Below are 13,742 nucleotides of genomic sequence, written 5' to 3' on the forward strand. Positions count from 1 at the left end.
TCAAGCATTTCAGTCCCGACTAGCCCTTTTCTCTCCTTTTCATTCATCCCATTTCATTCGACGCCATCGAATTGTTGAATTTATAAGCATCGCTCGGCCTCTCCCACTTGGACGAATTATATTTGCAGAGATCCCTGAAGGATTGTTGTTCGCCCGTGATGGTTGATGGTGCAATTCTTGCTCTTACCAGCATTCGATGATGTGATGCCAGAGCGGGGAAACGATATATATTCTCGATTCTGAGCAACGCCCTACAAGGTGAACCGATCAGTCTTGTTAGAATCATATCCTGCCTGACAATACGCCCAAAATGGTCGACGTCCAAAGAGCCACCCAGCCAGATATTCAATATCATCCCGATTATGACAAGTACAAAGCCCGCGGCCAGCGACGCAAGGCTACAGAGAGCCTCCCCCAGACTCTTCCCCCCGGTTTCCCGGAGAAACTGTCCTCTCCACTGGTCTGGGAGGGAAAAGATATTGAGCAGCGCGATGACTGGATCTACAAGCTGGATGATGCGCAGAGAGAGGAAATTGATGCAGCGTTGAAAAGCTTCAAGGGTAGGTCTGCTGTCATCCATCACTCGCGACGCAGCACTAACCGGCACAGCACGAGGCCTCAGTCTCGGCCACGTCAATCAGGAGACCTTCCCCCTCCCCACATTGCATTCCACTCTGCGAGAACTGTCCGGAGAGCTCCACAATGGCCGAGGGTTTTTCGTTCTTCGTGGCCTAGACGTCGACAAATACACTCGTGAAGAGAACATCATCATCTATACCGGTGTATCCTCCCACGTTGGTAGTTTGCGAGGCAGGCAACAGGACCAGAGGCTTGCCGATGGCACCTCCATAATCCTTGCGCATATCAAGGACTTGACACACACCCCTGATGGAAAGTACATCGGTGGTCCCGGCAGCACAGCGGACAAGCAGGTGTTTCATACTGACGCCGGAGACATCATCTCCCTCCTCTGCCTCTCCCCGGCTGCAGAAGGCGGCGAGAGCCAAATCTCCAGCAGCTGGCTGGTCTACAACATCCTCGCCAAGGAACGTCCGGATCTGATCTGGACCTTGTCCCAGAACTGGACGGTCGATGGGTGCGTATATATATTCTTCAACTCAAGCACACGCCCGGCTGATTGTTAGCTTAGTTTCAATAATCCCGAACGCCCGTATACTTCCCGCCCACTTCTGTATCACCAGAAAGCCACCGAGTCAACCCCAGAGCGAGTTCTGATCCAATATGCCCGCCGTTACTTTACGGGTTTCCTGGCCCAGCCACGCTCGGCGAACATCCCTCCCATCACCGAGGCCCAGGCGGAAGCGCTTGATGCGCTGCACTTCCTGGCGGAAGAGCATAGCGCCGCGCTGGATTTCCAGAAAGGTGATGTGCAGTACGTCAATAACCTGAGTATTTTCCATGCGCGGAAGGGATTCCGTGATGCACCCGGGAAGGAGTAAGTATTTCCTTTCCATTAGCCTGGACGACTGGCATGACACATGACTAATGCGCATATAGGCGTCACTTGTTGCGACTCTGGCTTCGGGATCCAGAAAATGCTTGGGAGACACCGGAGCCGTTGAAGGAACGCTGGAACATCGTGTACGGGGATGTGACGCCGGAAGAGCAGGTCTTTCCTCTGGAGCCCAAAGTGTCTAAGAAGAACATCAGTGCTTAGGCATGATATGTTGATTTCTGAAGAGTCAAGATTGTAAAGAAGCTGGTGGTGAGCCGGGTTAGGTTCTGTGGCTTCACTTGGCACTCCTTCCTCGAATCATCCTTGGCGTTCACGACAAGCCGAGGGCGGTTGACTTGCAAGCGCCGTGGCTGTGAACCTTGGGATGCCAGAAGTATATTCATGATTGATGTAGATAGATATTTGATGAACAGGGTCAGATGAATGTTCCACCAGTTCTGGATGATGACAATAGTCTGCAATACGATCTGACTCATGACATCTCTCCTTCGGAATGCAGATCGGCAATTGACCCTCCATCGGCAAGGGAGAATCACCTGCATCCCGTTACTCGGAGACTACCTGTCCGATGCGGATAGACGCTACATCTCATCTGCAAAGTCGTCAACGTTACCAACTCTGGGGAAAGACGTATCAAAGAGGGCCGGGGAGATCCGCGCCCGCGTCCTCCCCGGATTCCCTCCGCGGCAAGCAGTTGTCGTTGCAACTACCGGGTACCAAGATAGGAGATGAAGCCTAGACACGATGTTTGCTAGTCTGTAGAGCTCGAGCTCGATACACAATCACGTAGATTAGTGGTTTGCTCGCATTGCCACTGTCAGCCACTATCGATTTCGCATCCATCCCCCGTGCCCGATTCCAACTGTCTTCCTGAAGCTGTCGACAGGAGTCTAGAAGGAGGCACATCCCTCTTGTATCCCACCACGGCCTATATTGCCAGTGTGCAATAGTGAGACACCATCATGCCCCACATCGACATGCCAGAACAGACCTTCGCCACCCCCTGACAGTGCGGTCCGACTTCCTCGAACAGACAGAAGCCGGCGTTAACCCTGAGTCCCTGAATGCAGGAATCGGCTTCTCTGAACCGCATCGCACATACCTGCTTGAACGTCATGGCACGCTCGGCCTCGCCCCGATCCCTAGCATGGACGCGGCTGATCCATACAACTGGCCCTTGTGGAGGGTAGGACACGCCGCACGCTCAACATTGTTCTGGGAACCGCTCTCGCAGCGCTACGGACGCCGGCCCATCTTTCTCCTCTCGCTACTGCTCAGCTGTATCTGTAACATCGGCTGCGCCAGGAGTCCGCGTTGATTATCGGAGTCAGCTTCGTTCCGACGGCGCTGTTGCACTGGCAGGGGAGGAGGCTGAGGGGTGAAGGAAGCCATTAGATTAGATACTCCAAGGAGATCAGTTATATACATATACAGAGACTTCAATCAGTTTGACTAGCCTCCAGCGCCCGTTTCTCGTCCACCGTCAATTCACTCTTCGCTCGACTTATCCTCACCCACAGTGCATTTACGACGAGTCCCACCGCGCACAGGGCCACCTGGAACCAGAACACAGCCTGATAACTCTTCCTCGTCCCTTTATCCTCCGTATTGACTTGCACGATATCCGCAAAGCCCAAGTGCAGCGCAATCCCCAGATGCAACGTGCAGTTGATCAGCGCCCCTGCCAGTCCCTGCTTCTCCAGCGGCAGGTTGCTCGTGATGAAGACGTTGGTCACGTTGAAGCTGATGTCGATTCCGATGGTGCCGCAGATCATCGCTGGGAAGACGAATGGCCAATACCCTCCGTTCTCGGGCATCAGGGCAAAGAATAGTCCGGACCCCAGGTAGCCCAGGCATGAGATGATCATCAGATTCGTGCCAGAGATGCGGTGGAGAATGAAGCCACCCACGGTGGAGATGAGAAGGCCCCCGACGGCCATGGGGACGGTCCAAGCGACGATCTGCAGGGGCGAGGCGTGCATGATTCCTTGCATGCTAGACCTTGTTAGTACCGTGGCTCAAAGAATGGAAAGGATAGGCATACTAAAGTGCGCCGTAAAGGAGAAAGATACCCAGACTGCCGTACAAACACACCAGCGAGAGCAGCAGCGGCTTCATGTACTTGACCGCAAACACATCCCCCGGCACCAGCGGCTTGCTCACCACCCATCCTTCCACATATACAAAGGCTGCCAGCAGCACCACCCCCAAGGCCAAGCACACATCGATATAGGCCGTCGCCCACTGCTTGGGGGCATGCGAGCTACCCGCAATTGCATAGACCAGCAAGACCAAGCCGGGCACCAGCAGCACCGAACCCAGCCAGTCCATCGTGACCGTCCGCTTCTTACGCCTCTCAGCAAAATCTGATGGAATAGACAGATACGATGTCCCCGCCGTGATGGCGGAGAGAATTGCACCGATGAAGAAATACCATCGCCAGCTGAGGAAGCGGCCGCAAAGTCCCGAGAAGAAAATGCCAATGAAGAAGCCCAGCGCCGCACACGCACCGTACACGCTAAAGACAAGGTTCTTCCGCGGGCCAGGCCGATAGACACTCCCCAAGATCATCAAGCCCGAGGGCAAGAAAGAGGCGAGTGCGAGACCTTGGAGGGCTCGGCAGATGACAAGCATTAGCCAGCTCTGCGAGAAGCCGGCCAGGATGGAGGAGAAGGTGAGCCAACCGGCACCGAAGAGGTACAACACAAAGCCGCCGTACATGTCCCCCAGCCGGCCAAAAATGAGCAGAGTGGAAGTTACGACGAGTGAGAGCGCGGTGGACGGCCAGATGGACGAAGCGAGAGGGATGTCCAGGGCATCGATCAAGGTAGGGAGGAGGATGTTGGAACCGGAGATGTAGTATTCCTAGCCAGAGTGAGTTGATGCCGTGATATTAACGTGAGCAAGTGCCTTACAGCCAGGATTTGCGACATGACAATGGAGAAGCAAAAGGTCAACTCGGACCAGGCACTTGAGAAGCATGGCGGGCGCTCTCGTCCCAGTCGCTCGAGTCGCGCTTCCTCCGAGTCTGTCCTTCGTTCTAGATCAGATGAACCTGCCATTGCTGATTAGGGGTTGATCCGCAAAGAGGATAACAGCTATCGCATCTGAATTTATATCAAGTCAATCCATCATGGTGGTTGATTTCTAAGACCAGTGGCCAAGCTTCCAGAGTAAGTCTCGACGCGGAGAGCCATTGTCCTGTCCAATCGCCTCATCTTTTAGCTCATTGACCCGACTCCACGCTGGAACACAGATGTCAAGTTTTTCATAATATTTAATGATCCATGAATCTTGAAGAGTTGAACCAAGTGAACCAAGTGAACCAACGATCCCACCGTCTTCTTGGCTTCGACGCTGGCCTGCCGTTTTAGGAAGTTGCGGGGAGTGGGACTGCTGGATACGAGATACGAGATACGCAGCCAATCATAGCTCACTTTCCTCTGAATGCCTCAGGCAGGAAACTATCTAAATATCGAAGAATACCTATTTACTGTCTGTATGCGTTCGACAACAACAACAACAACAACAACAACAACAACAACAACACCCGAGGGGTCATGTCAGAAGGGAAGACTCTGACACATTCTCTGAGCTTGAGTGATAGCTCAACCTTTCCGATCGTCTCATGTTCTATCTAGAGTGGCCAAACCATACGAGTCATGTGACCCCTATTCACCCTAATCATGGCTGCAGAATGCTCCCCCTATCCCAGACCTATAGAGTTATGGGTCGAAAGTAATCGATTCAGCACATAGATACTCAGACCATGATAAGGCGGCAACATTGAGCTTGGTCTTAAGGGTTAAGGAACCAAGTGGCAACTATCTTTTGATGATGACACCTTTGTAGGGAGATCTGCTACCATGGTTCTGGGACATATAACCTACATATAACCTCCATAGCTACTACTAGTGGGACTACGGAGTAGGGATAGTATGCTTTAACTGATATGGATCGACTCCGTACACCTGAAAATGGGCTGAACAAATCATTTCACAAGCTACAATCCTGGGTATTATTTATTATACGAACTATGCAACCTCCCCTGTCACCCTCACCGATCCTTACCATCCGTTATCCCGGCATCTCATATAATCTAGTCGCCCCCGGGTCTATCTTCCTCTGTGGTAACTCATGGCCAGACAATTCCGCTGGCATAGTCGAAGTTTCTGTTGGTTCTGGCTCCCGCTCCCCGGGGCTCGGCTCTCCCTGTGTCCGCGTGTACTTCCTTCGGCGCCGGCGCATAAAAATCACCGCCAACACAACCAGCAAAATCAGAGCTGCACCCCCGACACCGACCCCAACGCCGATCCCGATCGTCTTCGAACTCGACGAGTCGCTCTGCTCCGCGGTCGGTACAGGCGTGGCAGATGTTGTCGCAGATGTTGTCGCAGAGGCTGTCGCAGAGGCTGTCGCAGAGGCCGTTGGTGTCGCCTCGCCGGTTCCGGTCAACAAAGCACTGGTCGATGTACTTGTCGCAGTCGCACTTGCTTTGTCTCTGACGTAGAAGAACGGGCTCCAGGCTCGCCAGCCGTATAGGTCATTACCGCCTGTGCCAAGTTTTGCTGACGCATCGAACAGGCCGATCTGGTACTGCGGGTTGGTGGTGTTGAAATCCGAGGGGATGGCCCAGGTATATTGCTCGAGGGTGCAGTTGGCGGTTTTATTCGTAACGAGGCGGTAGAGATTGCTCGATGTGGTGAATGCAGCACCAACTGAGCCGATCTGTGTCAGAAACAGACATATATGGGTAGTGTTAAATGGACATGACGCGTGAACAACGCACCGACAATCTGATCCAGCAACGCGCCCCCTTTCCGTGCCAGGGAGATATTCAGAGACGTCTTCCCGTGGTCAATTGCGCCCCATTGTAGATCAAACGTGTGTCCGGGATAAAAGTTGTTGTTCTTGCTATTAGTGAACCCGTAGAAAGTCCCCGCGACGCAGTTCTCATATCCGTTGGTGGACATGATGGCCTATATTTGTGGGAATCGAGAGAGCAGGGGGAGGACAACAGAAACAAGAAAATCTCAGGTGTATCAAGATCATGGCAGTTGAGTGAGATTCAGCAGAGCAGACAAAGGCTGTCGGAAAGACATCGGGCCTCGAATGATAAGAATCAGGCGACGGATTCGACCGATGATGTCCCCCAGGGCTATGTTAGCCACCAACAGAATGTTAGAAGCATCACTGAAGGGATTTATTGGCCTGGTTTACTGAGCCAAGCGAAGCGATGCATCAGCACGTTGGACTTCGGTTATTAGCAGGACGGCAGAGTGAGACTGTTATTGCAGGGATTGAGATTTAGCCTTCAGGCTTGTGCAGAGTATCAAGCCACTCAGCTTACATTGCTTCTGGTTAGTCTTTGATGATCGCAATTTACGGAGCAGTTGTGGAGAATTATCATGGTGTTGAGTGAATCCCCATGGAAGAACACTATGGAGGAACAGCGAGTCGTTTGTATTCTTTTCGACTCCAGCATCGCAATTGCGGCTGGAGATAAGAACTGAAGACCGTCGGCTGTTTCTGCCTTAAAAAAACGACTACGGAGCACTGCAAATCTTCATCAAATCGAGTATCCCGAATTTCGACCAGCTGAGAACTAAACTCTACCTAGCCTCATCCAGTTAATCTATCTGATGCTATTTCAGCCCGCCAATCATCTGCTGTTACACGGCCTAGTTTCGTTGTTGGCCTCGTGTTCAGAATTTCAGATGCGCAGCCCAGCAGCCACCTGTGTCCTTAGCTTGGCTTAGTTTTGGCCTGTCAATCAGATTTCTGGAACTTCTCCTCAACCTCTTGTTTCACAGCTGTGATCTCACTCTCCTTGTTCTCTTTCTCTCACTGATGGGAACGCGGGTTCGTTCTCCGTCGTTCTCTTACCACTTTCCTTTCGATGGTGTCAAAGCAGGAATCCGCAAAATACTGACACCCCATAAGCCATGAATCGATCTAACCAGCAACTACGACGTCGAAATGTTCTGATCGCTTTTGGACTTGTTTTCGTCTTCTGTTGGATTCTGTATCGACCAGGATCATTCCAGAGCAATGTCACCTCTACCGGACATAAAGAGTTTTGGAGGGAGTTTTATCCTCTACTAACGGCGGCAGCGCCAAATTGCGATGCGCCGACGAGAATCGCGAAGGCTGAGGCGGAGGGGTTCGATCCAAAGAGCACCAAGCAACCTATCAACCTCTTAAGGATGCCCGAGGGAGATGTGATGAAGATGAAAAACGCCCATGGCACGTTCCTCAGGAGCATCGAACGCGATGCGCCGCGGCTGCACTACAGACCTGGCACGAGAGGGTTAGTTTCGACCGCGGGGGGCGCATATCTGCCGGTTTTGGTGACCTCGCTTCGCATGCTCCGGAGAACAGGCTCAGACCTACCCATGGAGGTCTTTCTGGCGGATTGGACGGAGTACGATGGATATACCTGTCAGGTGGTTTTACCTTCGCTCAACGCCGAATGTGTGGTGCTGTCGGAAATCCTCGACGCGGCTCCTGGGAGTAGGAATAAGGTCGAGAAATATCAGTATAAACCACTGGCGATCCTGTTCTCCTCTTTTGAGGAAATTCTCTTCCTTGACGCAGACGCCTTTCCCCTCCAGAAGCCCGACTTGATATTCAACAGCAACTTGTTTAAATCCAAGGGATTGATCACCTTCCCGGATTTTTGGATCACGACAGCATCCCCTTTCTTTTATCAGATTACGTCTCAGCAACAGCCCGCGCCTAATGTCCGCCAGTCCACCGAGTCAGGAGAGGTATTCTTCTCGAAATCAATCCATCTCCGGACCCTCCTGCTGGTCATCTACTACAACTTCTGGGGCCCGACGCATTACTACCCGCTTCTCTCGCAGGGCGCGCCCGGCGAAGGCGACAAAGAGACCTTTCTTGCGGCCGCGGCGGTCTTCAATGCACCATTCTACCAAGTCAGCGAGCCGATTCGTGCCCTCGGCCGGCACAAGGAAGACGGATTCTCCGGCTCCACCATGGTTCAGTACAATCCGGTGGAAGATCACGAGCTGACCAGCCATGGGGTATGGCGTATTAGAGGCCATAAAGCGCCCTCCCCGAAGCCGTTCATCGTGCATGCCAATTTCCCCAAGTTCAACCCCGCAACCATCTTCCATGACAACGGTCCCGCTGTAAAGGGCGACGGCAGTTATACCCGTGCCTGGCTGGCACCTGAAGATCTGGTCCAGTCATTTGGCACAAACGTCGAACAGCAATTTTGGACGGAGATCCGCTGGACCGCTTGCGCTCTGGAGGGCAGGACAGTTAGTTGGATGGACAAGAAGGGAATTTGTGCTCGAGCCGATGAGTATTATAAGAAGATTTTTGGGTCAGATTTGCCTGCCTCTGCCTGACTGCGGCAAGCAGACTGAGACCTAGAGAAAGGGAATATGTAGCATATACACGTAATAATCATGATTTAAAAAAAAGCAGACCTTCCCATGGATATTTCCGAAGGTAAAATTTTGATGGCTAACCTGCGGCTGGCCCAGCATTCACCGGCTGGGTTTGGGGATGACAATGAAATATTGTGTCGCTGTCTTGCTGGGTGGAAATGAAGATATTTTACGGACTGAGAGCCTCATTAAGGGTGAGGACAAAGGTCGCTATAGTGTGTTTCACGAGAACAAGGCCCAATTGACAAAGCATAAACCTGGGAATATTTATACCATGGGATCCCTGTCTGCTTCTCTGGATATTCTATCCAAAGAACATTTCCTGCACAATGATACTGGCCTTATTACCAAGGAAATACATAAAAATAGGACCACTAGTCAATCCTATACTTCCTGCAAGTTAGATACTAATGCAGTGGTAAGTCATGAACCTCAATGGCTGCCTTCAGCTCGAATAACCGGACTACAGACAGGCTTCAATACAAGCTGGTATAGGCCAGTTTCGAGAACAACGATGTCTCGAAAGAATACAGTGTAGTCATTGACGTTCCCTGTTGAATGACCCCATGCCACTCTCAACAGGGCAGTGTATAAATATGGAAGATATCTCCAAAGGAGACCATCTATCCTCCTCGAACCAGAGACTGTCGATCCGAACATCAACATAGCAAACTTTGACCTCTCGCCCCCTTGACGGCAAGATGCCTGTAGTAAAGAAAGGGCCCCGGCATCATCCTTCCCTCCTCGGAATCCCCAAGAAAATCCAGCTCAAAATCATCAAGAAACTCGACTTCACATCAAAGATCGCGCTCCAAAGAACCAACTACCACTTCGCCAATATCATCAGTGAAGACCCTCCCAAGACACGCGCAGAGAAAGCCGAATTCATTAGAGGATACGAGCTCTGGGCTGAGTAAGTGAACAACCCCCCCGTCTTTCCTCTCCCAAACACCACAATCGATCTATCAGAACACTGACTGTTCTCGTTCTCCACCCAGAAACAATAGTCGATTCGGCTGCTACGAATGCCTGAAACTCAAGGCCGCCACAAAGTTCGCCGACGACCAAGTCACTGGCATGCGCGCCAAAGGTCGAGCCGAGGGCACCCAGCGCTTGTGCGTCCCATGCGGCCTGAAAAAGGATATATACAACTACATTGAGCCCGTCATAGTCTGCCAGAAACCGCACTATGCCTGCCTTGACTGCGGCAGGCTTCAGGCATATGGACTGCGCTGCATGTACTGCAACTCGTGCAATCGGTACTGTGTTGCCGTCGAGACGCCGGGGCGACGCAATGTGCAGTGTACCCATTGCAAGAGGCGAGGCGCATTAACGGACTTGGGACAGGAGCCGGTAGAGTGCGCATGCTAAGAAGTTAGTTGATACAACTGGTGTTGGAGGTTGGGTACTGATCGATATGTAAATTCCGAGGAAGAAAGGTCCGCAGTCACAGCATGTTGTCGTCTGTTGAAAGTTATGAGGCCAATGACTAAGGTAAGAAGTTGAAACCGATATACTGAAGACACGAAATAGGAAGTTATTCAGATGACTAGTTTGCTTAGATTCATCAATGCTCATCCAAGCGGAATTTCACTGGTCTATATACCCCTTCAGGTAGCTGTCTCGGTATATGGAGAGTTAGAGAGAATCCTTAATTCATCAAATGAACGACCTACTGAGGGAATGGAAATGTTGATGCGGTTATTCAAAATATATGAAGCTATTTGAGACAAGCATATTTGGTGGCTTCCCATGGTTGCCGGCGTTTTGTAAAGAGTGACTGGACACCTCAGGCACCGAGATGGTTCGAACTTGGTCAGGTCACGTGACCACTAGCACATCACATGAGCACATCTAACATATTCAGATTTCATAATTTTTGTCACGTCTTGGCAGTTGGCACAACCCTAACTACTGCTAAACTACTGCACAGCCCTACTAACTTACGCTAGATGAGATCACATAATCTTTCCCATCTGTTGTGTTGTTGATAGCGACAAAGGTACGGGGGGGAAACAAAAACAACTGGTCGGGCAAAATTGGTCCATCCGTCAACCATCAGGCAGAGGATCTTGCAATTATCCGCACCTTGGATCCTTGAATTGAGCTGTGTGATATAGGAATGTTACAATGGCTAGCTTCACTAATATGGAGTCGATGGACCCCTTAAGGGATCGCTTTAATCATTTCTTCCAGCAGGATGCTGAACGAGCACAGCTTATCCAGGTATCTCAAGAATCCCACTATCTTCCTCCTTCGCCTCTTCTTCTTCCAGTTTGGTTTTATCACGTGTGATCCAAGCTGCTGTACTAATGAATACCTGCCAAATAGGATATATTAGAGAAACTCCATCAGGATAAAGCGCGCCTAGATGAACTTACCATTGAACTCGAGCATGAACGAGAATCACGCATTAGGTACCTCTCAGAACTCCGCGACCTGCGGGAACAGAGTCGGCAATGGGACCACAAAATTGTACTGTTATCCCGTTGCTATCTGGCCCACATTGGCTAACAGGAGGGGTTTAGAATAAGGACCCCTATGTCGCAGTCCTTGTCGATGGTGATGGAGCTATTTTCGATGATGAGCTGCTTCAGAATCCTCGCCAAGGAGCGCCCGAGGCAGCTCTGCGACTCACCCACGCAGTGAGAAACTATCTTAAGAATACACCATTTGGCTCTGAGGACGTCCCTATTGTCGTGCGCATCTTTGCAAATCTCAACGGTCTGGCTAAGTCGCTTGTCCAGTACAATGTGATCGATTTCGAGGACAAGATGCGGATGTTCGCTGAGCTATTTACTAACAGCCGTGCCGAGTTCGACTTCGTCAACGTCGGCCATGGTAAGGAGAACGCCGACTCTAAGATGAGAAGTAAGCCGTTCGCCAGGTGCAGTCTACCGCACCATCCGCTTACTTCGTTCTAGGGATGTTCAGCCATTTCTATAAGAATTTCCAGTGCAAGAAGATTTTCTTCGCTGGTTGTCATGATAACGGATATCTTCATGAGCTGCGTGAATACGCAGGAGAATCGGCCAGGCAGCGCATTGTTCTTCTGGAGACGACTCCCGCGCAGCCTACCTTCATTCACATGGGCTTTCCCGTGACCCGTTTTGACACCGTCTTTCGTACTGAGGTTCTTGGATCGCCACCTATTCCTCCTGCTTCCTTGGCAGTGCAGCGAACCCAACCGCCTACTGTGTCGATGAACAACCCGGGGGTTGTCCCACAACAACAGATTGCAGCTTCTCCCGTCATGAGTAATGGGGCTCCTGTTGTACGATCGGCCAGCACCCCCACTGCCCGGATCGATTCTCCTGCACCGGTCCCTCCGGCCGCTCCGATCAGGCAAGATTCTCCTGCCATCATAGCTTCCGGCAATGGCGGTGTCTCAATCCAGTATCCTACGTATGCTACCGCCGGGAATGCCAAGGGCCACCAGAATGTAGTTATCGCCGCAGCTTCTAAGACCAAGGAACCTCGTGTCATACATTATAATTCTGGCGGACAACGGATCGACCCGCCGAATAACAAACCCCAGAACGCACATGATCAACGAACGTACAACGAGAAGAACTTGAAGATTAAACCCAAGGGGTTTTGCAACGAGCTCTTCTTAGCGGACGGCTGCCAGAGAGGACCAAACTGTCCACTGGAGCATGAAATCAAACTTACTCCAGGCGAGCGGGCCGTCCATAGATGGAAGGCCCGTGGAAGCCTGTGTTCCAATGGTCCATACTGTGAGAGCTACCGCTGCTACCTGAGCCATCATTGCCCATTTGGGCCTGGTTGCGCACGCGGCTCGGAATGCAAGTTTAAAGGAACGCGATGGGGTGACTTGCACTATAGCAAGGCCGATCTGGAACCAGAGTAAGTTGGTGTCTTCGCGCGGCCGAATATCATTGTTGACGTTTACAGCACTCGGTGGGTTGAAGGTCACGATTTTCCCACGAGAATTGGGTCCGCTTAAATCGACAATGTGTGCACAGCTTCTTCAACATAGCCTTGACTGGTGCCGGCATTCCAACAATGTCGCCTTCGATTGGATCATCTCGGGTTTTGAATATCATGGCATTGAATCAGAGCCAGTATCTCATTTCTTCAAACAACATCTCCACTTTACACTTCAGCATTTTCCATTATTCTATTTGTTTTAAAAGCATAGCAATATTGCATACGGTACTACTGACATTCCTCCCCCCAACATACACTACTGGTTAGTTCTCCAATGTCTATTATAGAGCGTAGTGACGAACTTACCCATTGGCCTACGTTCTCTCGTACACAAATGGGAAAGAAATCCCGAGATCCGGACTGGCAATTATCGACATCCATGAATCAGAGGAGTTTCGACTGGGGTATCGCATGTGTGTTGACACACAGAATCAATCTATTTACATTGCAGGTGGAGGTCTCTCACCAGCCGTGACGAATGCTTCTTCCAACGCCGATCAGTGGTGTACTGGATGTGGAACGGAGTACTACGTAATTGCAGGCTGCAACTAGTGCGACACCGGGCCTGACTTCAAACCCCTAAATATATCCACCAACCGCACCAACCATGACTCTCTGTGGAGTAGTTCGATATAACCACCGGCGTGACGGTGACACGCCCCCGTCCAAGTGTGCGGGTAATCTGCGGCAGATGTTCGAGGTTGATGGAGTCACCAATTTCCGCCAATCGTTGAATAGCTTCATTTCGTGGAAGTTTGCAAAGACTTTGAGCCAAGGTGGAGAAAGATGCTTAGCACTGACTGAGGATTAGGTATATAAGGGCACTGTTATCGTTCTCGTTTGTGAATATCCATAGTAGTCATTCCTTATTCCATTCCATACCTGTTGATCAGGAT

General features: G+C 51.1%; 7 protein-coding genes across 7 annotated transcripts, besides 4 other annotated features; 5 read left to right on the plus strand and 2 right to left on the minus strand.

The window, feature by feature from the left end:
- Positions 1-310: 310 nt before the first annotated feature.
- ACLA_052790 (TauD/TfdA family dioxygenase) lies at positions 311-1,678 on the plus strand (the record flags this gene model as incomplete). Its single annotated transcript, XM_001272231.1, has 4 exons — positions 311-560; positions 610-1,096; positions 1,151-1,456; positions 1,519-1,678. The coding sequence occupies 4 exons, from the start codon at positions 311-313 to the stop codon at positions 1,676-1,678; spliced, it is 1,203 nt and encodes a 400-aa protein (XP_001272232.1).
- Positions 1,679-2,624: 946 nt separating this feature from the next.
- On the plus strand, positions 2,625-2,859 carry ACLA_052800 (uncharacterized protein; the record flags this gene model as incomplete). Its single annotated transcript, XM_001272232.1, has 2 exons — positions 2,625-2,656; positions 2,712-2,859. 2 exons carry the CDS (start codon positions 2,625-2,627, stop codon positions 2,857-2,859), a joined length of 180 nt encoding a protein of 59 aa, XP_001272233.1.
- A 57-nt stretch (positions 2,860-2,916) lies between these two features.
- Positions 2,917-4,539, minus strand: ACLA_052810 (putative MFS multidrug transporter; the record flags this gene model as incomplete). Its single annotated transcript, XM_001272233.1, has 3 exons — positions 2,917-3,472; positions 3,522-4,342; positions 4,393-4,539. 3 exons carry the CDS (start codon positions 4,537-4,539, stop codon positions 2,917-2,919), a joined length of 1,524 nt encoding a protein of 507 aa, XP_001272234.1.
- A 241-nt stretch (positions 4,540-4,780) lies between these two features.
- Positions 4,781-4,805: a microsatellite.
- A 182-nt stretch (positions 4,806-4,987) lies between these two features.
- Positions 4,988-5,025: a microsatellite.
- Positions 4,988-5,026: a microsatellite.
- Positions 5,027-5,554: 528 nt separating this feature from the next.
- On the minus strand, positions 5,555-6,450 carry ACLA_052820 (uncharacterized protein; the record flags this gene model as incomplete). The annotated part of the gene is made up of 2 exons (XM_001272234.1): positions 5,555-6,195; positions 6,267-6,450. The coding sequence occupies 2 exons, from the start codon at positions 6,448-6,450 to the stop codon at positions 5,555-5,557; spliced, it is 825 nt and encodes a 274-aa protein (XP_001272235.1).
- Positions 5,855-5,901: a microsatellite.
- Positions 6,451-7,422: 972 nt separating the features above from the next.
- On the plus strand, positions 7,423-8,853 carry ACLA_052830 (alpha-mannosyltransferase; the record flags this gene model as incomplete). Its single annotated transcript, XM_001272235.1, has 1 exon — positions 7,423-8,853. The coding sequence occupies one exon, from the start codon at positions 7,423-7,425 to the stop codon at positions 8,851-8,853; it is 1,431 nt and encodes a 476-aa protein (XP_001272236.1).
- A 743-nt stretch (positions 8,854-9,596) lies between these two features.
- ACLA_052840 (F-box domain protein) lies at positions 9,597-10,266 on the plus strand (the record flags this gene model as incomplete). The annotated part of the gene is made up of 2 exons (XM_001272236.1): positions 9,597-9,808; positions 9,894-10,266. 2 exons carry the CDS (start codon positions 9,597-9,599, stop codon positions 10,264-10,266), a joined length of 585 nt encoding a protein of 194 aa, XP_001272237.1.
- Positions 10,267-11,025: 759 nt separating this feature from the next.
- ACLA_052850 (uncharacterized protein) lies at positions 11,026-12,862 on the plus strand (the record flags this gene model as incomplete). The annotated part of the gene is made up of 5 exons (XM_001272237.1): positions 11,026-11,121; positions 11,227-11,370; positions 11,424-11,766; positions 11,820-12,762; positions 12,811-12,862. 5 exons carry the CDS (start codon positions 11,026-11,028, stop codon positions 12,860-12,862), a joined length of 1,578 nt encoding a protein of 525 aa, XP_001272238.1.
- Between the last annotated feature and the right edge of the window lie 880 nt (positions 12,863-13,742).

This window comes from Aspergillus clavatus, genomic scaffold (assembly GCF_000002715.2).
Source record: "Aspergillus clavatus NRRL 1 1099423829800 genomic scaffold, whole genome shotgun sequence".
In the NCBI taxonomy this organism is placed as follows: domain Eukaryota; kingdom Fungi; phylum Ascomycota; class Eurotiomycetes; order Eurotiales; family Aspergillaceae; genus Aspergillus; species Aspergillus clavatus.